Below are 26,253 nucleotides of genomic sequence, written 5' to 3' on the forward strand. Positions count from 1 at the left end.
CACACAGCCATTCTTCCTCTGGTAGCAAAAGTCTGTGCATAAAATCCCTTTTCTAAAATGGTATATGTGCTTTGTCAATGCTCAGCATCCCATGTACTTTGGAACATGTTTAGATTACTTGTAGCAGCTAATGAAATGTAACAGCTTTGTAATTAGTTACTGTAGTGTATTGTTTAGGAAATAATAATTTTTTAAAAACAAGGTCTGTACGTGTTAAGTACAGATTTTTTTTTCAAATATTTTCTATCTGTAGGTGCAGAACTTGCTAAGATGAAGGGCCAACTGTACCTTGTGCAGTGTTAAAAAGAATTAGAATGTATGTGAGGGAAAAGCTGTTAAAACTAAAGGAAATAAGTAGGTAAGATTTGTTTTATAAATACTTTTCACAATTATTTCCCAACTACTAACACTTTAACTTAAAGCACTACTCTCTATTATTTATATTTTTAAAGAAGGAAACTGGTACGTAGAACATCTAAAGTGATTGACAAGAAAATGTAGCTAGTAAGAAAGAGAAAGCTGAGATTTTTAGACCAAGCATATGACTCAGATCATGTATAGTTAAGGAATCACTCATTCAACTATGGTTTTTGTTTAAGTGCCTGGTATTTATATGTTCTGAAGACAAATCAATGAACAAAACCAAAACACAAAAATCTAATCTAGTTGGAAACAGCAGTTGAAATAAACAAGGATGACTTCTGAATGAAAAAGAAGTGAGAGAGAAGTTACCTGTCTTCAGGTGTAAGCTCTAGACCGCTGGAACAACAGATAAATTAGCTGTTACTAAAAACAAGGAATTCCCGAAATTTGTGAACAAATGGATTGAGCTAGAAATGATCATAATGAGTGAGTTAACCCAGAAGCAGAAAGACTCAAATGGTATATACTCACTTATATCTGCATACTAGCCCAAGGGGCATGTCCCACGAAAGCCTTCACTTACCAGGAAACTGGGACAGAGGGGAGGACATCCTATTGGGACTCTAGATGAGAGAAGCATGGGAGAATAGCAAAGTAGAAGGATCCAGAGGGTCCTAGAAATGTACAAGTAGAACATTATGATAGGCAGATTTGGGCCCAGGGGTCCCGCTCAAACTAAGGCACCAGCCAAGGACAATACAGGCGGTAAACTTTAAACCCCTACCCAGATCTAGGCAATGGGCAGAATATTCTCCACAGTGGAGTGGAGAGTGGGATATGACTTTCACACGTACTCTGGTGCCTCACATTTGACCATGTCCCCTGGAGGGGGAGACCTGGTGGCACTCAGAGGAAGGACAGCAGGTTACCGAGAAGAGACTTGATACCCTATGAGCATATACAGGGGGAGGTAATCCCCCTCAGGAACAGTCATAGGGGAGGGGAATAAGGGGAAAATGGGAGGGAGGGAAGAATGGGAGGACACAAGGGATGGGATAAACATTGAGATGTAACAAGAATAAATTAATAAAAAATTTTACAAAAATGTACAACTCAAAAAAAAAAAAAAGATACATTAGCTGTGAGATAAAAGCATATCTGGTCCCTAGTTGTGACTGAGAAGAGCGAACAAAAGAGAGCAGTGTAGAGAATGAAGTGAGCGTGTGGAGCCACTGAGTGTGGACATGGTTTCCTTTGCTTTCATCAGTATTAGGGCTTTGAACTTTCTTCTGAGTACTTGGTATGTGTTCTTCATTAAAGGATGCTTGTTTCACTTATTTTGTCTTTGGAAAGTTTAGCAGTATGAATTGATTCTAAAATAGGTTATAACGTTCCTGCACTCCATGACTGGAATCTTAGGTAGAATATACTGTTGTAATTTGGAAGGCAAAAATAGATTTTTGTGTATACTCTGAATCAGAAAGTAGTTCCAGATAAAAATAACAAAAACATACAGAAAGATGCTTGTAAAACCACTACATATAAAATAGTATGGAAACCATTTATAGCATTTATAGCAGTCAATGTTTTTATTTGTAGATTTAAAAAAAAAATTCTCTAAGCATTTGCCTAAGGAATCTCCAATAATATATAAGTATAAAAAGACAGATTTTCATAGAAGGGCCTGTAGGCATAAGATTATTGTGTAATTCAAATGCTGATTTCTATATTCCCCCATATCTGGTTGTAAGCTTTGTTCTAAGAATCTCCTGTGTCAATATTATATAAACTCTGGTCCCCAATTGTTCCCTGATATTCCAGTTGCTGAGCAGGGGAGAGAATAGGTCTGGACTTCCTAGCAGCCATGGTAGGAGGAGTTAGAAGAGGAAGAGGGAATTCAGCCACAGGAGAGGTCAGGGAGACATCAGGAAGGAGCTGGAACAGGGAAAGCTACAAAGTGCAAGTATCTCTGGGATGTACACTGGGAGGAAACCAGGTTAGTTTAGAGGGTTAAGATTAGGGTAATAACTCTTCAGTTATTGTGTTGTGAAGCTTACTATTTAACAAACATAAAGAGTCTCAATTATTTGTATGATAGCCAGGTTAAGAGAGAAATTGAGAAATAAACACAGTTTTATAAAAATACCTTTTAACATTTGACTGCTAACATGGGGCCCGACCTGTAGGGTTAGATTTTTCAAAAATCTACTGTATTAAGGTTCTTAAATGTTTCTACCTTCCTTCCAACCCACCTACCAGTAGGTGGATAAAGGTCAGTAGGAAAAGGGTTTTGTGGGCCTCTTTAGTTGTAGTTCCTTGGGGCGAGGCTAGAGGCTAGGCTTTTGTCATCAGGATACCAGCAGTCTAGTCAAATAGCAAACAAGAATCAGTAGCCACGGCATGCCTGAATCAGCATAAACAGCCAAAGTCCCCTGAATCCACACAAGTCAGTGGACGTAGCAGGACCCAGCCGGAGTGCCCTGAGAAGTTCTTTAGAGTGTTTCTCTCTGTGAAGTGTAGAGTAGAAAATCGAAGACCAGTGAAGCAGTGTGAACCATTGCAAAGCGTAGCAATGCAAAAGCATTGTCTCATTGTCTGTGGGCTTCTATTTATACCTTCTCAGAGTTCTCACAAGGAAGTTTTGCAGCTGGTAAAAACCATGTGTCTCGCGTGAGACAGCTTTCAGCAAACCATCACGCACCCTTTCACAAGTCTGTTTTCAGCTGACCAGGATCAAATGCCCTCTCACAAGTGTGTTTTCTACTGAGAATGAACTAAAACATTTCCACATTCTACATCTGGGACCATAAAAACCCATAAAAGAAACCAAAGTTTCCACTACAAGTGCCCAAATTTGACAAATTAAAATTAGTTGTCGTTACAATACAGGATAAGTTAATTTAGTACTGATTAACATTTTAAAAGTAGCAGTCTTAAGTGTGTGATTTTTAAAATGCATATAATATTGAAATAACTAAAGCAGTTATAGAGCAATTTATATAGAGTAATGGCCTTAATTATTAATTTAACTGGGTTCCTGCTCAGAAATTCCCAATAATAATTTTCAACTGTAGAGAGGTTATCAATTGACTTTAAAATTATTTGATAAAATGAATGATTCAGAAGTTAATATGAAGAGAGTACTCACCCAGTCAACATAGAAGTATACTATAACCAAAGGAGCAAAATAAAAATTAACTGTCTAATGAAAATATCATTACTGTCCTGCACTAAAGGAGTTTAGAAAATAGTGCAAAGAAAGATTGAGTGTATGTTATTGTGATAATTAAAAAAACATTTGATAGAAATTTGTCTTGTATTTACTACTTGCAAAAAGGGTCTAGATAAACTACATTCTTGTGTAAATAAAAATGATGAAATTAAGTCAGCATAAAATACAGGACTATCAAAAAAATCGTAATCCACACTGGGAAACATTTTCAGTGTGGTGTATAAAAATGTTACTTGCTTTAAGATGTTAAGAAAAAAGAAACAACTGTGATACTGCTAACTTTTTTAATGCAAACATCAGAAGATTGGGTTAAAAACTTTGCTGAAAGACATAGTTAAACATGTTCATGTCATCTCACATTCTGAATTGACTAAGAGAAAATTTTGATGCCAAAGAAATCCGCTGATAGTTCTTACTGAAATCTAAGAGAGTTCAGAATAAGAAACTGACATAAATTGATTATAGATGAGAATAGATTCTGAGAATCACATCATTGCCTGTTTCAGTATGAACTCATAGGGTATTCACACAAATCCGTGTTGTAGGTCAGTCACTCCAATGCAGCCGAGGACCAACAAAAACAAAATGGATGAAACTGCGTTCCAGCATACCATTTCGTAGTAAACTTACTGTGTATGTAAGAATGCATTCCACATTAACAAAAGTGTATGGTAGACAAAGTATAAAACCCAGGAGCGGAGTTGTTTAATGCTGTATGCATGAAATAGATTTTTAAAAAAAAATTATTAATTGCTTTTGAGACAGGGTCTATTTAGCTCCAGCTTACTGGAACTTATAAAGACCAGGCAGCTTCAGATTCACAAACTTGCACTTGCCTTCAAAGTGCTGTGACTAAAGGTATGAGCCACTATGCCCAACTGTGAAACAAGTCTTATTAAAAAAAAAGGGAATCAGAAAATTTATTCTGTGCCAAATCTGAATGACGATGGCCCTGTGGATAGAGATGTTCATCTGTGGAAGCAGTTACAAGAACTTTTTATGTTCCAGACTAAAGAATGTCATACTCAATGGACACACTAAAGAATATAAACAGGGACATGAGATAGTTGTGGTAGCAAATCCAGAAAAACCTCCACAAATAGATTCCACATACTTTATTGTGCTATTCTTAGCTTTGAGCTTAGGGGAAGCTAGTGTTCTGCTAAGTTTATGTATTCTAAAGGTATGCCTGATAGTAGAAAGTATTATAAGCAATATATATTAGGTAAGCACTAAATGACTATTAAAGGGACAATAAAATTAGCCAAAGATATTTTGACCACAAATTTGCCTAATTTCAACTTTCCACAGTCATAAAATTCTAATCAATCAGTCTTCAAAATCAAATGTGGCTTCTCCCGCTCCCCTTCTGTTTTATACTATCATTTAATAGTATTCAGTGTACACAAGTACCTATGTTATACATTTACACAACAGGCAACAAAAGAGGTTTGTTAATAATCAGCACTGCTCAAACATGGGAGTTGTGTGTCACAGTATTAATGACAGTGGAAGTTCTTCTGTTAGCTTTAGGGTACCAGTCCATTATGGATCAGACATTGTTAGATATCACAAGACTGACTGTTCTTACTTACATGGCTGTATTTGTGCTCCTAGTCATGCATTCTTGTGTGTGTGTTTATGTCTGTGTAGGAGAAAAGATAGACAGAAAACAATGGAGAAGTTGCATTAGTGTTCTATATACATATGGTAATTCCTGGAAACATGTGATTTGAAAATTATGCACATAGGAATCTCGTCTAAGGGCCATGACGGGTGGATCTGGGTCCAGGAGTCTCCTCAAACCATTGCACCAGCCAAGGACACTACATGCAGTAAACAGTGAACCCCTACTCAGATCTAGCCAATGGATAGGACATGACCCACAATTGAGTGGAGAGTGGGGAATGACTCTGCCACGAACTCTGGTGCCCCATATTTGACCATGTCCCCTTGGTGGGGAGGCCTGGTGGCACTCAGAGGAAACATAGCGGGCTACCAAGATGAGACTTGAGGCCTATGATCATATAGTGGGGGAGGTCCCCCTGGGTCACACACAGACATAGGGGAGGGGAAAAATAGTGTGAAAGCGGGAGGGATGGAGGAACGGGGAAGATACAAGGGATGGGATAACAATTTAAAGGTAATCTGAATAAATTAATTAAATTTTAAAAAAGATATACTAGGGCCATAAAGAAAGCCTAGCAGTTAGGAGCACTTGCTGCTCATCTAGAGGGCCTGATTTCACTTCCCAGCACACGTCAGATGGCTCACAGCTGATTGTCACTCAAGTTGTAGGGGTTCCAATGCCTTTTTTTGGCCTTTATAGACAGTGGCACACATGTAACATATACTGTGGCAGGCACATAAATAGGAAAACAAATAAATCTTTTTAAAAAGGGGGTGGTATTATAGTAAATTCTGGAACATAAACATGCCCAATTATAGTAAGATAATTAAGAACCTTATCCTACAATAAAAGAGTGAGTTATTATATTCTAAAGGACAAGTTAATAGATGAAGTAAAAATGTTAAATGCTAGCAGCATCATTAACAAAAGCCAGAAATGTATGACCTTTATTTCATAGGTATTTTATATTTCTACGTTTCTATAATTATCTGTTGTTTTTGCTTTAGCATTTTTGATAGCTTCTTAAAAGCAAAGTTCAGAAATTACTATTAAAAACCAGAGGACTTATATTTTTAAGTGTTTAGATTTATTATTTATTTAGTTTTTCGAGACAGGATTTCTCTGTTTATCTTTAGCTGTTCTGGAACTTGCTTTGTAAACCATACGAGCCTCGAAGTCACAGAGATCCGCCTGCCCCTGCTTCCCTGAGTGCTGGGATTTGAGGCCCAGCTATACATGGTTTCTCTGTGTAATTTTGGCTGTTCTGCAGATTGCTCTGTTGACCAGGCTGGCCTCATGCTCACAGAGATCTGCCTGCCTTTGCTGCCTAGTTATTTTACGTGTATAAGTGCTTTGCCTTCATACGTGTCAATGTACTACACGTGCTGGTGTGTGAGTCTCCATATGGGTGCTGGGAATCGAACCCTGGGTGTTTTGCAGCAACAAGTGCTGTTAACTACTAAGCCAACTCTCCAGTCTGAAGGAACTTATATTTTAAAACTTAGTCATTTTCTTAATACTGTGTGTGTGTGTGTGTGTGTGTGTGTGTGTGTGTGTGTGTGTGTGTGTGTGTGTGTGTGTGTTATTCAGGCTGTCCTGAAACTCACTGTTACAGCTCAGTCTGGCCTCAGAATCAGAGCAGTTCTCCAGCTTCAGCTTCCTAAGTGCTGGGATTACAAGCATGAGCCAAAAAGAGTATTTTATATACACACACACACACACACACACACACACACACACACTCACTCACTCACTCACTCACCCACCCACCCCTCCCTAATGGTCCAGGACCAGCTTAGAATCACTGTTAAGTTTACTTGTTGTGTATTTTCTCATTTCCTGTGAACTGTTATAGTTTCTCAAGACACTGGTCTTTTGAGGAACAATTTTGTTAGGGTCTCTTTAAAGTAATTCTCACAGGGCTGCATCTCTAGCTCCCTTCTGGTTCTTCTCCACCATTATACTCTTTGTTCTTCTGTGTTTTGTAAAGTTTCCAGTTTGTTTTCTCCTTGGAGCTTTAATGTTATCCTATTTAGCTCCATAAAGAAGTCTTGGAGAATTGGGGGAGTCAGGAATGTTGTTTAGTATCAGGTCCTCTGCTTGTGATCCTGGATTTGATAACTTGATTTTACCCCCAAAGTGTGTGTTGGGGGGGAGCAGAAAGCAGGCTCATGCTTCGGATCTTAGCACCATAGAAGCCAAAGTTGAGAGCCAGCCAGGACCATTTCCTAGGAACCTATCTGCAGTCCATCCCCCAAAATGAAAGATATTTTTATTGGAAATACCTTACCTTACCTTATTTACCTAGAGAAAACTGATATTTTTATGATATAGGGTTAAAAATAGATTTTACTCATGTGTTTGCATGTTTATTGCTCTTTTTAAGTATTTAAATTTTATTTTAAATCCATTTAAAAATTATACCTAAATTGAGATTATCATGGACTAAGATATAATTATTAAAAACCCCAATATATTTGTACTTCTAATATAGAGGCCTTGTATAACTTTTGCTAAATTAATTATCTTTTATATCTTGCCATTTTGATAAGTTTTCTTACTCAGTTTTATATGTATCCTAAGAATTTTTCTTGTAAATGAATAAAGACATTTTCTGATTGATTTTTGTCAACAGAGATGAATTATACTTTGGAAATGAGCATTGGAAGAATAGGAATTTTTACAAATTAAATAAGAAGGATTACATAATTTTTCTTGAAATTATTGTCTTTGACTCAATGCCAGATAACAAGAATGACATTAACTCAAGGCTGGGAAGGCAGCTGCCAGGGCTCTATCATTCTCTTTGCCGTCAATGGTTTTTGTCATGTGGTTCTGGCAGTCTTGTGTGATGGTTGATATCAGACAGTAGTGCGGGAAAACCTGAGTGATCTCCATGGCTCTCTTTCTTGGGATTTGTCAAAAGTGGTGACTTTGATTCTGACAGTTTTCATAGTTTTAAATGTCTTAATTCTCTTTGCATTTATTTCCTTCTTCTTGTCAGTGCTCTTTCTTTTACTCAGTCCCTTTCTCTCTTAAACTTTCCCTGTTATGTAGGGCTTTATTACTGTAGATTGCCTCTGATCATGTTTAAATATTTTCTTCTATTTTTAATATTTTTAAAAATTAAAATATAATTCCAAAATTTTCTTCCTTCTAACCATTCCCAAGAGCCTACTCTGTTCCTTTAAATTCATGGCCTCCTTTTCTTTATATATACGTGTGTGTACATATATACATACACACGCATATATATTCTTAAATGCATAAATACAGCCTGCTAAATCAGCATAATGTTACTTGTATGCATATAATCACACAGCTGACCACTTCGTGATAACCAACTTGTGTGCTCTCTCTGCCTCTGATGTGGGGGATGGTTGGCAAATGCGATAGTTATTTTTCTTGTTTTGTCAGAATTGTGGATGAAAACAACTTAAGGAGAGAAGAGTTGTTTTACTCCCCCCTCCCACACACACATTTTGAGGTTATAGTCCATCCTGGCACGGAAGGCATAGTAGCAAAAGAGTGAAGTACAACTCCCTAACTCTTTTGTTTGTTTTCTGTTTTGAGACAAACTCTCTCATTGGTCTGTAGGTCACTGACTAGATTAGTCTGGCTGGTGAGAGAAACCCAATCCATCTCTTTCTCCCTTTCCAGTGGTGGTATATCAAGTTCCACTATACCCAACTTTTAAAAGTGGGTTTTGGGAACAAGCTTCTATCACCATGTTTACATGGCAAGCACCTTATCAACATAGCTGTTTTCCTTTGTTAGAGCAGAGTTTATATTTACCATTTTTCATCTTACTTTTTGATTCCTAATACACTGTTATTCTTATGTCCCATGAAGACAGCAACTAACTCAGAGCTTAATTAAGTACGTGTACTTGTAAAGTGCTCCATGCATACTTCCTGTCTCATCATAAGATAGTAAAACTGTATGTATACCAGGGTCCAGACTCAATAAAGACAATTTTTATGATATTATTGAGAAAAGAGAGGTGAATCCAGAAAGCTTTGTTATAGAAGAAGAGCTGATACAAAAAATAATTTCTGGATAAGTTGCAGTTGTAGTGCCTACAAAATCACTATAGGAAATTGAATGTTTTTAAAGCATATTGAGGGGTAGAAAAGTACATTTATACCTTTAAACCTTTTCATGTTGTAGCTTTTTAGCTGATGAATCTTACCCATTTCTTCTTTCTACCCTCCACTTCAAGTTTTTTTCTCTTGTCAATACTGTTCATTTATTGTTTCTTTTACCTCATAATTTTTTTAACTTTAGTTTTATTAACTCACAGGTTTTTTTTCCTTTTTTTTTTTCTGCTCTGTTTTTTTTTTTTTAATAAACATTTTGGAGACAAGATCTCCTGCAGCCCAAGCTGGCCCCTAAACTTGGTATGTATTCAAGCTTGACTTGGAGCCTCTGGTCCTCTTGCCTCTGTCTTCTCTCTGAGTACTGAACTTACAGGCCTCCGTCACCACTGTCAGTTTATACAGTGGTGAGAATGAAAACCAGGGCTTTGTGTGTGCTAGGCAAACAAATCCAGCTAGCATGCCTTTACATCACTGTTTTTAAAGAGTTTGTTTCATTTTTAACTTTTAATTATTCTGTGAGAGATTTTTTTTTTTCTGTTTTTACTTGAAAAGAAAAATTGGCAACTGTGATTTGAGAATTGTAGCTTTTCACCATTCGTAGTCACTTGAATATAATGAACACTTGAAAGTGTCTAAGTAAGCATTTGGCTATTCTGTGTAAGTGTGTGGATTGTGCTGGTTGTAAGTGTCTTTTTTTATCACCTTAGACAAAGAAACAGCCTTGGTATAACAGCACATTAGCATCAAGACGCAAGCGACTCACTGCTCATTTTGAAGACTTAGAGCAGTGTTATTTTTCTACAAGGATGTCTCGTATCTCAGGTACATGTTCAGGATTTTTCTTAAAATGTCTGAAAATCATCCTTAGCTGTATTTCCTGGTTCATATGCTAGATTTATGGAAAATTCTAATTGCAAAAAAACCTGTGTATTTGACAGTCTTATCAGTAGTGGAGAGGCTCTTAGAAATCTTATAGAATGCTGTTTTCTACTGGTAATCTCTGTTCCATGTCTTGGAATGTTTAATCTTTTAGAGCAAGCTATATAAAGTTGAAAATAGTCATGAATATGTAGCTAGCAATAAGTTCCATTCAATTAGTTTCTACTCAGCATTCAGAAGTTTCAAGCACTATTCTTTGTGCTGAGGATAAAAAGATGGAAGATTTGGATTCCATTTACCATAAAGTGGGATTTACAAATCTGTAGGCCAAAGCAATAGGTTGCTAATATTTCCATGTGATATAAGTGTGTAATATCCACTGGAAATTTAGGCCAAAGTAAAAATGAAAAGACCTAGGGGGATTTAGTGATATTGGGCCAGGCTAACTAAAAAAAATTTAGAAACGTTCAAAATAGACAAGATAAGCTAAGACCTCATGGACATGATAGCATATGGTATTATTAATTTTAGAGAAGTAATAAAACTGCTCTTTAACCTTTTTCAATGTCTTTACTCATCTGTGAAGGTTGGATATTAGTAACAAACCTACAGGTGTTCTAAGAGTTACAGGAAAGATTTAGAGAGATGGCTTAGAGTACTTGCTGTTTTTCCAGAGGACTCACATTCAATTCCCAACACTCAGGTCAGTAGACTCCATGTAACTTTAGAACCCCAGGCTTTAACTCTTTCTTCTGGCCTCTGTTGGGTACCTGCAAACTCATGGTGCCCACATACATACACATAAGTAATTAAAAAATTAAGTATTTAATAGTTATAGGCAAAATGTATTTTCCTAGTCAGTACTTAGTACATGTTAGGTGCCCAACTAATTGATTCCATTAGTAGTATGTCTGTTGTAAATGAAAACCATCATAGGAAAATTGTCTGGTAGTATATCAGTTATTAAAAACCAAGTCTTAATTTCCTGCTAAATGAACAAACATCTTTATATTATATTGTATACATAGTATATATATTGTTTAGAGCTTTTTGATAAGTTTGCCTCATAATAGGTGATGGAGAAAAAACTAATTTATATAGGCTGAGTGTGTGGCTCAATTGGTACAGTGTTTCCCTAGCATTACAGGAGATAGTTAATTTGATCCCCAGTACTATATTAAAAAAGGAAAAATAGTCATAGTGTGCTTGCCTGCAATACTAGTTTGAGATTAGAGGCAGTAGGATTAGAAGTGCAAAGTTATTCTTGGTTACATAATGAGTGGTAGAGAGTCTACACACATGTGCACATACATTTAGAAATTGCTAAAATTCGTCTTAAGCATGTTTGATTTGAGATTAACGAACTTTTTAATGAATGAAAATATTACATTCGCTGCCAACGGTTTAAGGGATTTATTGACTGTCTATTAATAATAGCCTTATAACTATATTTTAGTGGGTAGGGAGTTCCTGTTGATTCCTTTAAACATTATTTGCTATTTTGATGCTGAGCACAGTAGATCACAGGGTATATACTGAGGAGATTTCTTTAAAGTAGAGATTACAGAGCTGGAGATAAAACTATCTTAAAGTCACTGGCAACACAGATACTGATGTGAATATTAAGAGTGATTACTGCATAATTTTCTCTGGAAGATGTAAATTTACTGGAGAGGAGAATAAGATATGTTATTAATGTCTGTATTGTTGGCTCTGGCTTTTAGAAATCTTAAGTCGTGCTAGATTTCCACAGTGGATTTCTGTATCTGTACTACTGACTATGAGGTTCTTTTTAAACTCAGGAAGAAACCTTAACTTATATCCAGTAAAGTTCATAAAATATTGATTACACTTTATAATTTTCCACCTCTGCCTGTTTTTGCAGTTATAAAAACATGGATGATTATTAGAAAATTAATGTCTTAACCTCTTAATTATTTTTTTAAAGTATGTAAATGAAAAAACCATTAAAAGGAAGATAAGACATTGAAAACACTGCTCTAAACTAATCTGTAATTAAGATGGAGACATGATATGCCAACAGATAGATATGTATGTTGGTCACAAAACAACCAGATAAAATCATACCTTCTTATAGTCAGATAATGGGAGAGGACAACTGATACACATGGAGATACTGAAATAACTGCTTTTTGTTTTGTAGATTTGTTTTGTTTTACATGTATGAATCTTTTGCCTGCATGTGTAGCTTTGTACCACATGTGTACCTGGTGCCTGTGGAGGTCAGAAGAGGACGTCAGATCCTCTGTAGCTGGAATTATAGATGGTTATAAACCACTATGTGGGTGCTAGGAACCAAACACAGCTCATCTGCAACAAATGCTTAATGCTGAGCCATCTTTCTATTCTTTTATTTTTTCCTTATAAAATGCTGTATGTTTATATTAATCAGCTTGAGTGATATCTAGGAGTACATTTACACTAGAAAGAAATTATGAACTTTTTAACAGTATATTTTCTTGAATATCTGTGATTATGTACTCAGGAAGTGAAGGCAAAATGTGTAAGAATAGGTTAACATTAAATTTATTTTCTGAGTGAATAAATAACTTGTCTTGCCAGTACTTACATTATATAGCTCACAGTAATAGGTTTACAAATAAAAATAAGCAGTTGTCATATCCACAACACTCTATAGTAGTTGATTTTGGTGACAACCTGCCCCTGTAACCCATGTTTTGTTTATATTCTGTTGAATTTTCTCAGTGTAACTTTTGTGGGATAGGCTCTTTATCTCAGTTGTGATATTACTTGCTGATGAGGTCATTCTTGTACTGTTTTTAGCATGAAAACACTACTAACTGGGACCCCTTTAATCTAGGTATTTAGATGGATTTCCTGATTGCCTAAATATGTAGCATTTATAAAATAACAGTGACACAGTTTATTTCTTCAAATAACTTTATATTATAATTCCTAGATAAATTTTATCATATCGATTAAGTTTTCAGATAGTTTTCAAAAAGGTTTGTGTCATTTGGTACTTTTTGCATCTTGATTTCATTATGCCTACTGTTACTTCAGATACTGTCTAATAAGTGGAATCAAAAGTTTATGTGAGAATGCTGCGTGCATTACGTGACTGAGAAGAAGGAAGGAAATTCTGAGAAGATGGTATCAAAATAAATAATTTCAAATTTTAATCTCAGTGAGCTAATGTAATAATTGCGTGTTGTAGTTTTTTAGTTTATTTTGTTTTATGTTTTCAGTTCTTTGGTGGAAAGTTTAGAAATGCATATTTCTAACAGCTTTGAAAACCTGATTATTTTATCTGTGTTTTACTGCAAGTCAACCTCTGTATTAAAGAATAAATAAGTTGCCTGTTATTCTGTAATTAATGTTATGATAAATTTCAGTTTAACTTTCAATATTTTACTTTAAAGACACTTTGTGTGGTATTCTATTTGATGTCATTAGTGTTGTCTTTGAGAATCAGTGATTTACACATTGCAGTTTTGTACTTCTGACTAAGAATAGGACTTCAACTACTTGAATTTTCCCCTAATATGTATTACATAATTTTTCTTTGATCATAAATCTGGAATAAGTGGGCATCCATATAAACACATTATGTTAAACTAACAAATATTCATCTATTTGTAGATCTTTCTCCAGCAAGTACTATCAGCATTGAAAGTTGGAATTTGATTATAATGAATGATTTCATTTCTGCTTACTAGAAGGTTTTTAGAAATTATTTTATTGTCCCCTGAAATCAGCACTAAAACTAAAGCCGAGGAGATTGCTTTACGTTTTATTTTCATAGAAAGATATTTCAGTGAATCCTTGGCCACCTTTATCAAAGCTAAAGATCACCTAATTAATTTGAGCATACTAGTCTTTAGAATCTTCAAAAAAAGTTTTTATTTAAAAAATGATCTCTTAATATGAAGATATTGTTCTTTTCTTCCTTTATAGTGTCATTCGTTTACTTAGTACTGTTTTCTTTCTAATGCAGATGACAGTCGGACTGCAAGCCAGCTAGATGAATTTCAGGAATGTCTGTCCAAGTTTACTCGGTACAACTCAGTAAGACCATTGGCCACATTGTCATATGCTAGTGATCTCTATAATGGTTCCAGCATAGTTTCTAGGTAAGTATCTGACACACTTTTTACTTTGTTCTTTTATTAAAATGTAAGAAAATTTACTAAATTTGAGAAGCACCTATAACATCTCCCTGAGATTAGGGTGCCTTTCCGTCACTAAGCTTTAGCCATCTTGGCATGACTAGTAGTTTTCCTCTGACAAGGTTGCAGCTTCTCTTCATGTGGTGTATCTGTTGTCTGGTGTAGTGATGAAAGGTGCTCTCGGCGTCCTTCCTGTGGTTTTGCAAGTATGGATAGAATTGGTATGCTTATTTCCTTAATATTATGTTTGATTCTCCAGTGAAGCTTTCCATGGAAAATAAGAATATAATCAATGTACATTGTATAGTTTCTATAGTTATATATACTAATAAAAAATATTAATATGAGAGATAGCTATAGATAGTCTAAATATATAAAGCACAGACTGATGTGCAATTTTGAAATGTATTCTAATGCTGGTGGTATAATACAGCTTCTTGAAGCAGAAGAACCTGAGTTTAATACCCAGAACCCATGTGAAATAAAGGCCAAGCATAGTAGTGCTCCATTGTTGTGCTGGTGCTGTTGACGCCGATTTTGGAGCTTACTGGCATGTTAGCAAGTTGTAGGCCTGTAAGAGAACCTGTCTCAAAGGAGTGGACAGTACCTGAGGAATGCCATCCAGAGTTGCCCTCTGGCTTTGGCATGCACATGTGTTCATGTGTACACAGGTGCATGTGCTACAAACACACAAATTCACTGTATACAATTTTCCATTTCTAAAAATAATGGAAAATGTAAAACAACAGGCTGTATCACATTTAGCCAATTTTCAGTAATTCCTTTGTATCAACAAACTGCTTGTCTATGTTTAAACTTACATGAATAAATATGATTTAAAACTTTGACCAGTTGGGTTATTTTTGTTGTTGTTGCTGACTCTACCTTTAAACTACCCCCCTCCGTCAAATTTTAACTTTTACACATTACTAAAGCTTTGAATACTACTCCTATAGAAACTAGAGTGTTTATTTATACATATTTACACATAGTTATTTACACATATTTGCACTATTGCAAGAACTATTTCAGAGCGTCCTACCTATTTGTGAATAAGGAAAAAAAAACCCATAATTCATTTCTTTTAGCAATTTTAGTTTTGTGGGGTCCTGAGTAAAATTTGAAGCTGCAGTGAAATTTGAACTTAATTTGATTGCATAATTCATGCAACAAATTTTCACTGATTACCTGGTATCTACAGATGCTTGTGCTCGCTCAAAAACAAAACCTAACTAACCAAACAAACAAAATACCTAATGGATTTTGTAATAACTTGACCTAATATACCTATACACAAACTAAAATATTTGGACCTGGTTGTGATGCCCGTTAATGTCCCTGACCATTATTAATTTATCCAGTATGGTATCTTCCTTTTCAGGTAAAAACAAGACCAAAACTTCTTTTAAACAGCAGGTTACAAAAGCAGCATCTCTACTTAATGGATATAAGACTTGCTGCCAGTCTATTTCCAAAGGAATATGCCCTTAACATTTTTAAAACCTAGGTTTGTTCACTTTACTACATTCCTGAATTTAGCAAAATCTTAAATTTTTTACCATATCAAGACATTCATTTCTATAGTCTAAAACAGAAGTGGCTTAAAAATAGGCATAGTTTCAGACTTGAAATACTAGACATTCAAAGAAGGTCAGTTACATTAAGATATTTTAAATTACCATTTTGCAAATTTAAATATATATATATATATATAATGGATAATTGGCATGTTTAGTTTTTGTTATTCTCTCTCAATTATATTGAATTAGTGTTTTTTACTGAAAAATTTCCGAATTTGCAAGTTTGTTATACAAACAACAAATGAAGAAAATAGGTAGCAAGAAAGGAAGATGAAACAAAACAGCATTGCTAGGACAAATTATTATTATTACCAAAAATTATGTAAGATCTGTGACATGTTGATTACCTTATTACACTGAAAGATTTTCTGAGAAGAAAAATCCTCTTTCTTTGCTTATGTGGCTTTAATATTAGATCCATGAGTCCACAAGGGGGCAGCATTTGTTTCCTCTATCTCGGGTGTTACATAGTTGACCAGCATAGAAATTGGTAGTCTCTCCAGGTTCATTCTCCTAATTATTATATGGCCCTGAATAAACAAAAAGTTGTGAAAAGACACTTTCTACTTTTTCCTTAAATGTAGCAGTTACACCACATTTTACATTTTGTTTTCCGTGGCCACCAGAGAGAATTGGCTTGAAATTGCATCTTTTAAACTATCTCAGCATATAGTAGTGCTACTTGCTTCATGAATTTCTATTTTGAATTTCACATTTTTATATTAATATGGTAGTTCTCCACCTTCCTTGTGCTGCAACTCTTTAATACACTGCCTCGTGTTGTGGTGACCCCAATCATTACTACTTTATAACTGTAAATTTGCTACTGTTATGAATCAAAAATATACGTACCATAATGTGAATGCATGTATTTTCTGATGGTCTTCAGTGACCTCTGTAAAAGGGTCTTTCGGGTCACAAACCACAAGTTAAACTGCTGCTAAAAGCAGATAGAAACAAATGCAGAGACCCTCAGTAGAGCTTGGGGAGTCTAGTGGGAGAGTTGGGGAAAGGATAGAGAGACCTGGAGGGGACAAGAACTTCACAAGAGGACCAACACAGTCAACTAACTGAGCACCACGGGGCCTCACATAGAATGACCCACCAATCAATGAGCAAGCATGGACTGGACCTAGGTGCCCTACACATGTGTAGCTTGATAGGCCACTTGGTCTTCATGTGGGTCCCCTAGCAAGTGAAATGGGAGGTGTCCCACATGAACTCTGTGCCTGCTTTTGGATCATTTACCGCTAGCTGGGCTGCCTTGTCTGGCCTCAGTGGAAGAGAATGAGCTTAGTTTTGATGCAAAGGGATGTAGTGGAGGAGCAGGCTTCCCTTTTCAGAGGAAAAGGGGAGGGAGAAATTGGGAAGAGGGTGGCACTAAGAGGAAAGGAGGGAGGATGCTGTGATAGGGATGTAAATTGAATAAGTAAATAAATTTAAAAATATAATTTTAAAAAGAGCTGCTATAGTATTAAGCTGAACACTTAATTACTTTACATCAGGTAATTGGTCTTAGCATTTGCCTTATATTTGCTCAAAATGCACTGTATGCAGCATTCATGAACTCATGAGAGGTAAATTATTATATTTATGTGACTCATTGATGTAATAATCAGTCATTAGTAAATTAGTCGTTCACTGGTTTTAATTACTACAAGTAAAAAGACAACTGTAACTGTAACTATTTTACTTGCACTTTGTCACTCACCCCTTTTGAGTAAGATGCTGTTGTTAATCCTATTTTATAGGCGTGGAAGCTGAAGTACGGAAAAGTATGACTTGTCTAAGATCAAAACAGCGTAGTAGGAAGGGAGCCAAGATTTGAGCCTCAGGCTTGTCACACCGTATGGTGCTCACTTCAAAGCCTAGTGAAACTTTAGGAAAAGTTTCAAGGGAGACACCAGTAAACACAAAGTAGTCATTCTTTAGGTCCTTTATTGCTCCCATTACTGTCTTGTCTAACTGGCCCTTAACAGTCCATGTTTTAGAATCTTAGTGTTTATAATGTGTGGAGTTCAACTAGTTGCTAAATTTACTGAAATTATACTTTGTTTTATAGTAGACATTTACAAAGATAGTTTTTGCTAAACATCACTTTATAATGACCACCGGTGTTCATCCAGACTTAGGGTAACTTTAATGTACTGTTTAGAGAAGAATGCTTGTGAGTTTTAGATTTTATTTAATAGTTCTTCAGGAAATCTTTAACCTGATTTCTCAAGGAGAGATGGATTTTAAGGAGAACTTACAAGGGTTCTTTCCTTTTTGACCAGAATATATTTCTGTTATTAGTCTAGTGTTGAGGAGAAATGGGATGACTGTTAATCCAGAGATTTCCTTCAAGAATCTTTCCTAGGCCCAGTGTTCCAAAGCAGTACATTAAAACTATGTTTTAGGCCAAAAACTTTTTATCAGGAAGGGTTCTTATCTGTTTGGTTTCCTGCTGTATTCCTAGGTCTGGCACCTGGTAGGTATTCAGTAGCAAATATTTGCTGAGTGACTGCATGACTGCAGAAAAGCACTGTTTCAAGGAGTGCTCTTTTGCTCATTTTAATTTTCTCTTTCCTATTGCGGTTTTAAGTTTTCCTCTGAAGTAAGGTTCTTCTAGTCTGTGGTGAGTTCAAGTCAGCCTGGCGCTAGAATGAGATCATTAAAAACCAGAAAACAAAAACAAAACACAACAACAAAGCAAACACAAAATTCCCAAGTCAGAACTAGTTGAAAGGGAAGATAAATTTTAATTTTCTGTCTCTGGATAAAACCATAGAGAAATAAAACATTTATTTACACATATCCATTATGCATATGGTCTCTATGGGAGCATTTTTTTTTTTTAATGCTTAGAGTGTAACTCCTAATCTGAAATGGGATATGGAAGGCCACTTGGAATTATCCTGCCACTCATCTTCATCCCCATCCTCTCTCTGTCTTATGTTTCAAAGTTATATTGGATTTTCATTTAAAACTTTCCTTGCATTTCTATATAAGTTTTAGACTAAGAGCTATTTTCATTTAAATTCTTTCCCATTGACTTTATAACAGCATGTAGCTGACAAGTTTATTTTCTCCTCTGTTTTTATTTAGTGCTTTATCTGTGTCTCCTAATGGGTAATATGAGATGTGTTCATTGTTTTTCTTTGTGTGCATATGTAGGTAAATGTGTGTGTGTTTATGTGTATGTGTGCGCGCGCATGCACGTATATGTGTTGTGGCCTCATGCATGCACACAAGCACTTCATAGCTATCTCTCCCACTAAGCTTATTATTTGTTATACCTGCCTTATGAACTAATATTATAGGGGACACAATTTTTAAAATTCATGAAGAAATATTTCTAGACTATAATTGATTGTTTCAGATGTAGTCATTAGTTATATGACATATTTATATCATAGTTTTATTATTTTATTTGAAGCATTGTAGCAGTGACCTATGTATTTAATATTGTGATGTCATTGCTTACTGTATTTTCCAGCATATAAGAATTTTTAACCCTGAAATATGCATACCAATGTTGGGTTCCTTTCTCCAGGAGGCTGGGCTGAGAATCTGGCCACAGTTTTCTTCAGCCTTCTGGAGGCTAGCTGAAGAAGGCTCCCTCCTGAGAACCTGGTGGTGAAGGGGCCTTCTGGGAAGGGAAGGAGCGCAGGGCAGCTGCGCTCAGCCAGGTTGAGACAAGAGAAATCTGCTTCTTTCCAGAGGGAGAAGGGGACCTCTGCCTTTGAAAGACTGGACTACACTTTATTAAAATATAGGCAAAAAGAGTCAAACAACTTGATTTTAATTCACTAAGCTTAAAAAAGGTCAAGGGCAGAAGGCTATGGGTAAGGGCTGGGCATTGTGCTACAGACCCTTCCTGCCTCTGGACATTTCCTGGGGCTTGTCTCCAGGGTGTCTCGCATATGTTTTTCTTCAAAGAGCTAGCTTTTGACGCCTTTTGTGTAGATTAGGTTCTGTAAGGAACTATCTTTTAACACATTTGGGTCTACGGGCTGTTATCCGCAGGGGGTCCGCTCACCTATGTCCTAGCACAAAGCTTACCAGGAGAGAGCAGCTCCTCTGGCCTGCAGACAAGGGCCCACATGCCAAAGTCAGGGTTGTCCTATATTCTGGGTACTTACCTGCAGCTTGCTTTCCCTTGCTTCATATGTCTGGCGCAGATAGTGGGGAGTGCCCTGGCCAATTTTCCTCTCTGTGCAGAGAGTATGATGCAGGGAAGAGCAAGCTGCACACATCTTCCTGTACCTCCAGGAGGAGAACCTGAGCATGGATTGGCTTTCCACCAGAACCCGCCCATTAGACTCAGAAGGCTGGCACTGTCTGTCTACCAGCATTTAATAGAGTGCCTGGCTGTCTGCACCCTGCCTGCAAATAGACACGTGCCCAAGTCCGCTGCACAGGGTGTGCACTGGAAGAGGGATAGTCTTATAAGGCAAGTATGTTCCAAACTCTATATTTGAACTGGAAAAGTTGAGGGTTGTCTTATATTCCCACTCGTCTTATACACTGAAAAAATACGGGTGCTTTGTAAGTACTACTGGAGGACACTACTGAGAAAAATAACTTCTACTTGAGTTTCAGAATTGTAGGATTGAAATTTTGTTTTCATAATCGCTCTCTATTTAATCTTAATCTTACTAAATACACATTTCCCATAGGATAAAGATCGTAGTAGTGGGGGACAAAATATATTTGGTATTTTTTCTGCTTTGATAGATAGTTTTGTTAACCTTTGGTTTCAAAAGTTATTGTCATCAAAGATTTTTGGTGTATACCACCCACACAGGATAGCATTTACTGTGCATAGAAGAGGTAGTTTGGGACAAGTGAGTTCATAACTGAATTCATTTAAATCAGGAATTCTCAACCTTCCTAATACCGTGACCCTTTAATATAGTTCCTCATATTATGTTGACTCCCAACCATATGAGTATTTTGTTGCTACCTCATAACTTTAGTTTTGCTACTTTTAGGAATCTTAATGTAAATATCTGTGTTTTCTGATGGTCTTAGGGAGGCAATTCCTGTGATAAAGGTGTTCAACTCCCAAAGGGGTCTTGACCCACAGATTGAGTACCACTGATTTAAATAAATATGGTTTATGATTTCATATGTTTTGCCAAATCAGAGTTGATTATCAGTGCATTAATATTCAAAGGTTTGAGGATGCAATTTGAATCTTAATTGCCCTAAGGAAAAAAGACATTTTACCATACTAAACACTTCACATTCATAGCAGTGTTTCATTATAGTCTGCCAGGCCATGTATTTGGCCCAGCTATTAGCAGATAGCCAGAGGGAATGACGGAGTAAATGTTCTAGAAAATAATTGTTTTAAAGCTAGATACTGTGGATTTAGGGAACTAAAGGCAAAGTGAGCCAACTGATAAAATAATAAGATAAAAATATATTGGGACTTTTAAGGTGTAAGTCTCAATGAGTATGTCCATTAAATCAGAGTAATGATTAGCAAATAACTGCTAGACACTTCCAACTCATTGCTTGGTTTTAGGTAGCCCACAAGCAAGAATAGTTTTTACACTTGAAAATGTTAAAAATAAGATGAGTACAATTGGGGTACAATATTTATATGAAATTCCAATTTTAATTTCCTTCAATAAATTCATGAGGGCTTTTAATTGTTTTGGCCACATAGAAAGTTCAAGGATAGCCTACATGAGAACTTATCTGAAAATAGTAAAAAGCCTCATAAACTTAGTACTAGGATCGTAGGCAGGCAGTACCCATTTTTGTGCATTGCTAAGATAGAACCTAGGAATTCATGCTAGCAAGTCACTGTGCTTAACTGACTAGGTTCTCATAAATAAAGTTTTATTTGAACATCAACACTGCTGAAATAAATAAATACATATTACTTCCCCCACCTCAGTACACTTAATAGCAACTATACTGACTTGATTTAGATATCTTATGGTCATATGGTTTATTCCCATATAAAAGAAATATTTTTCTCAGGTTTATAATAATTTCAAAAAGATGGAATTCATGTATGAATGTTATGGGGAATGCACTTTGAAGAGTTGAAGTACATGACCATATAGTGAATAGTTTTTTAAAATGTAAAAATCTGGTTGCACTATTAAACTGGAAGCAGGCCTCTGTGAAAAGTAGTTTTTGCTTAAAGAAGAAAGCAACCTTGAGTTGTTTTTTAGAACTGGATTGGTGAAAACAGCAAAGACTTATTTATGACTACATGTGAAGTCCCCAAATACATATTTGGAATCATTTCTTAGTTTCATAAGATGTACATGTATGTTAGGTAAAATCGTGCAGTAATTAGATCTTTACAGTTACTTATAATGAATAGGTTCAACATGTTCAGTATGAGAAATGCTTGTTTGTGTCTTAAGTATCACGTTTGTTTTGTGCTCAGATCATTGTTTACACCATTTCACTGGCACAAGGTTAAAAAATGTAGTTGAAACAGTATGTATCACAAATGACAGCTATAATAGAAAACAGGTATGATTGATACTTATAAGTATATATTTTCAAAAAAAATTTTCACAGTACATCAAATCTTTGTATGTGGCTTTTAAAAACTTACAACTTCGAAAACTGAAAATAAAGTCTATGTCAACTCAGAAAACATGAGATTTCAATTCCCCTTGTTACCCCTTTTCTTACACACACATCATGAAGGTCCATGGTGAGGGTGCTGTTTGAACGCAGTAATTTCCCATAGTCTTGCGCAGTTGAGTGCTTGGTCCCCAGTTGGTGGCACTGTGTCAGGAAGCTGAAGAGGCATTGCCCCACTGGAGGAAAGACATCACTGGAGGCAGGCTTTGAAGATTCAAAACTTTGTGCCATTCTCAGTTCATTCTCTTCTGCTTCCTACTTGAGGCTCAGAATGTAAGCTCCTGGCTTCCACGTCTAGCACCATGCCTGTTTGCTGCCATGCTCTCCCACCATGACAAGACTCTTAACCCTCTGGAACTATGCAGTGCTTAAACCCTTCCTTCCCTATGTTGATTTGATGTGGTCTTCTATTAGAGCAACAGAAAAGTAGTTCAGAGAATGGAATATTAGTTATAAATAGTTTTATTCATGAAAAGCTGTAAGGGAAAATAAACATTTAACTGTTCAAGACACTGAAACAGATCAGGTACTAGTCTGTGATAAAGTTCAACAAAATTAAATAAAACTGTAGAAGATCTAAATAGCATAATTGGCAAAGCTAGAACACATGCACAAATGTTCACAAAGAATATATATTATTTTATAAACTGCTCATTCAAAAATAGAAAATGTTCAGAATCTAGATAATATACCAAACTTTAAAATTACAGAAAATAACTATCAGAAATAGTACTCTCTGATCATAATATAACAATAAGATTAGATGTTTATAACAATCTTAGCAGAAAAACCCTATCACAAGGAAATTTTAAAACCTTTGGCAGCTTATGGTCAAAATGGAAGTCAGGCAACTGTATATCATGTATATAGGTGAACTGCTAAGAATACATTCCTCACTGTAAACACTTAGTTATAAAGGAAATATAAGAAGTGCTCGACTGAAGAAGCAAACAACACCTTCAGTTTTTGTAACTTTTACAGAGAGCAGAGAAATCTGCTAGGAGTGATTTGATTGTGTAGGAACAAAAAAAAAATGAGAAGAATGAACAATTTATGAACCTTCCTTCTGTGTCATTTAGAAAATAAGTAGATGAGGAATTTTGAGGATAGTATATAGTAGTCATGGTTGCATATTTGGTTGTTTTTGTTGTCGCGGTTTTGACTTTTCCGTTCTCTGTAGCTGTGTTGTATGTTTTCTCAGCCAAGTCAAAAGTGGAGTGAAAAATCAGAAATACAGTTGTATATGAGGGAGGTAAAGTGTTGTCCATATAATTGTTGCTAGGAGATGAAGAAAGTGCATGTGTAGCTAACAGCAGATGAAAACCTCGAAGGGTTATTGGAAACCTGTAGTCAACTTTTTATAAGGGAGATAGTTGTCTGGAAGTGCTTTGACAAGGTTAGAGCTAATGGGGGAGGGACACTATCAGCTCTGAAAGAGCATGGTAGTGGTTTTATAGGATGCAACTTGGAAGAAGTAGAGATCTTTGGCAGAGAGGAAAGTAAACTGATAGATCATATTATTAGAATAATCATCTTTACTGTTGTTGGAATATTTAAGAATTTTGACACAGTTTAAATTGGAGAGTGGCAGTAAACTGAGAAAAAAAAATCCAAGAATGCATGACTTACTAGAAGAAAAAGTGGTACTAAGTGTTACAGATAACCCTGAAATGGAAATTCAGTAGAAGAAATCATGTATAGCATGAAAGACACTGAGTCCATCTATTCTGTTAGAATAGTAGATTAAAAAATAAGAAATTGAGGTGATTGTGACATTATATATAAGTAGAGAGTGGTTTGGTTTTTACTTTATCAAAATGTGCAAAATTTCTGATCTAGAGCTTAATATTTAAGCATATTCTCAAATACATAAGAAATGACAAGTATAGAAAAGTATTGTGTTGTTGAGGCATTGTTTAACAATAAGACAGTCAGCTGGTTGTAGTGGGGCATACCTTTAATTCCAGAGCTCTGGAAGTAGAAGCATGGGCATCTCTAGTCTGTATAATGAGCTCCTGGACAGCCAGACCACAGAGTGAGAGCCTGTCTCAAAATACAAACAAAACAAAAAATCAATATAGGAGACCAGATGTAGGGATGCATGCTTGTTACCCTACCATTTGAGAGGTGTAGACAGGAAGATGAAGAGTTGAAGGTCATCCTCACTAATGCCTGGCAGTGTTTGCTACATGAAATCCTGTCTCAAACTACGACAAAAGAGAACAGTAACAAAAATCAAAATTGAATGGCTTTTATTGATACAATGTTTTGATAAATTAAAATGCATTCTCACAGTTGAATTTTGTACAACTACTGCAAGTAAAGGAGATGGCTCTAACACATACGGACACAGAATGATTGCCAAGAATACTTCTAGATGAGGAGACATCATGGTGTAAATGATATGATCTCATTCCGTTTGCTTAATTTTATTTTATTTTATTTTATTTATTTTTTATTTTTTATTTTTTTTCTCGACACAAGGTTTCTCTGTGTAGCCTTGGCTGTCCTGGACTCGTTTTGGAGACCAAGCTGGCCTCGAACTCAAAGCAGTCCACCTGCCTCTGCCTCCCAAGTGCTGGGATTAAAGGCATGCGCCACCGCTGCCCGGCCATTTGCTTAATTTTAAAGGTAGTACAAATTCTTTTTTATTTGTTTATGTTTAAGAAAACTTTGATAGGAAATACAGGTTGAACCCACCCATTGCTTTTAGGTAGGGCAGATGATTACATATTTGGCAAGGCTAAATGGAAGCTCATTCTTTTGTATACGGTTGAGTGGTATAATATTTTTAAAATAAAATTTAATAGATCATTCAAGCTTCATTATAATGGATCTCACAGTATTAAATTAGGGGCTTTATGTAACAGAAAGTGATTGTCACCAAATCTGGTTCAAGAAATTTATTCTAATTCCTTCTTTAAAATAAGTTAGAGGGACTGACAACATGGTTCAGGTGTTAAGAGCACTTGCTACTTTCACAGAGGTCCTGGGTTCAGTTTCCATCACCTGTATTTGGTGGCTTGGAACCAACAATAACTAGTGTTTTCTTTGGACATCTGCGTGCATGTGATACACATAGTGTATATGTGCATGTGCACGCATGTGGGCACGCGCACGCGCACACACACCCCATAAATAAAAACATTGTTTAACGTGGAGTAGAAAAGAGAAAAATAAGATTAGATTTGGAAAGGGGCCTTTATAGTTGCCTGTGCTAGCATTAGTGCACATCCAATATTTATTTCTTTAGTTTCCTGTAACATTGTGTCTAGATTTTTCTGTCAGGCTATTTAGATGTTTGATAGCTGAGACTATTCATGCTTCATTTTGTTGTTCTATTGAGTCCGAGTTATCATTGACTTATATTTCTGTGCCTGTCTTTTGTTTGTCATTCACTTATACTTGTAACTTTTATTGTTAATTGAGAATCCTGTAAGGATATCTCATCAACCTCATCATTTGTTTTCCAGAGTTAATTTTTTATTATATATATGCATAATAGTAAATGTTGTTATTATATGGTATTCTCTTGTCTGTGGACATGCTCTTTAAAGAACAGCTGATTTATTCTTATTAAAATGTTAGTCTTCAGTAATGACTGAGAGCATAGATTGAAATTGGACCCCTTGAATTTTAAATGGACCCCTTGGTATAACCTACAACAAAGACTTAACATCTACATAGTGGAGATTTAGAGTTGTACTTACGTATA

General features: G+C 35.9%; 1 protein-coding gene across 6 annotated transcripts in view; it reads left to right on the top strand.

Moving 5' to 3' along the window:
- The window catches only part of Cop1 (COP1 E3 ubiquitin ligase), a 118,217-nt gene that overhangs the window by 44,956 nt on the left and 47,008 nt on the right, over positions 1–26,253 (top strand). For all 6 annotated transcript variants that reach the window (XM_051147652.1, XM_051147651.1, XM_051147654.1 and 3 more), the window contains 2 exons: positions 10,033–10,147; positions 14,184–14,319. In XM_051147652.1, coding sequence (XP_051003609.1) covers positions 10,033–10,147; positions 14,184–14,319 — 251 coding nt within the window. The remainder of the gene's footprint in view (positions 1–10,032; positions 10,148–14,183; positions 14,320–26,253) is intronic.

Source organism: Acomys russatus, chromosome 6 (genome assembly GCF_903995435.1).
Source record: "Acomys russatus chromosome 6, mAcoRus1.1, whole genome shotgun sequence".
Classification (NCBI taxonomy): Eukaryota; Metazoa; Chordata; class Mammalia; order Rodentia; family Muridae; genus Acomys; species Acomys russatus.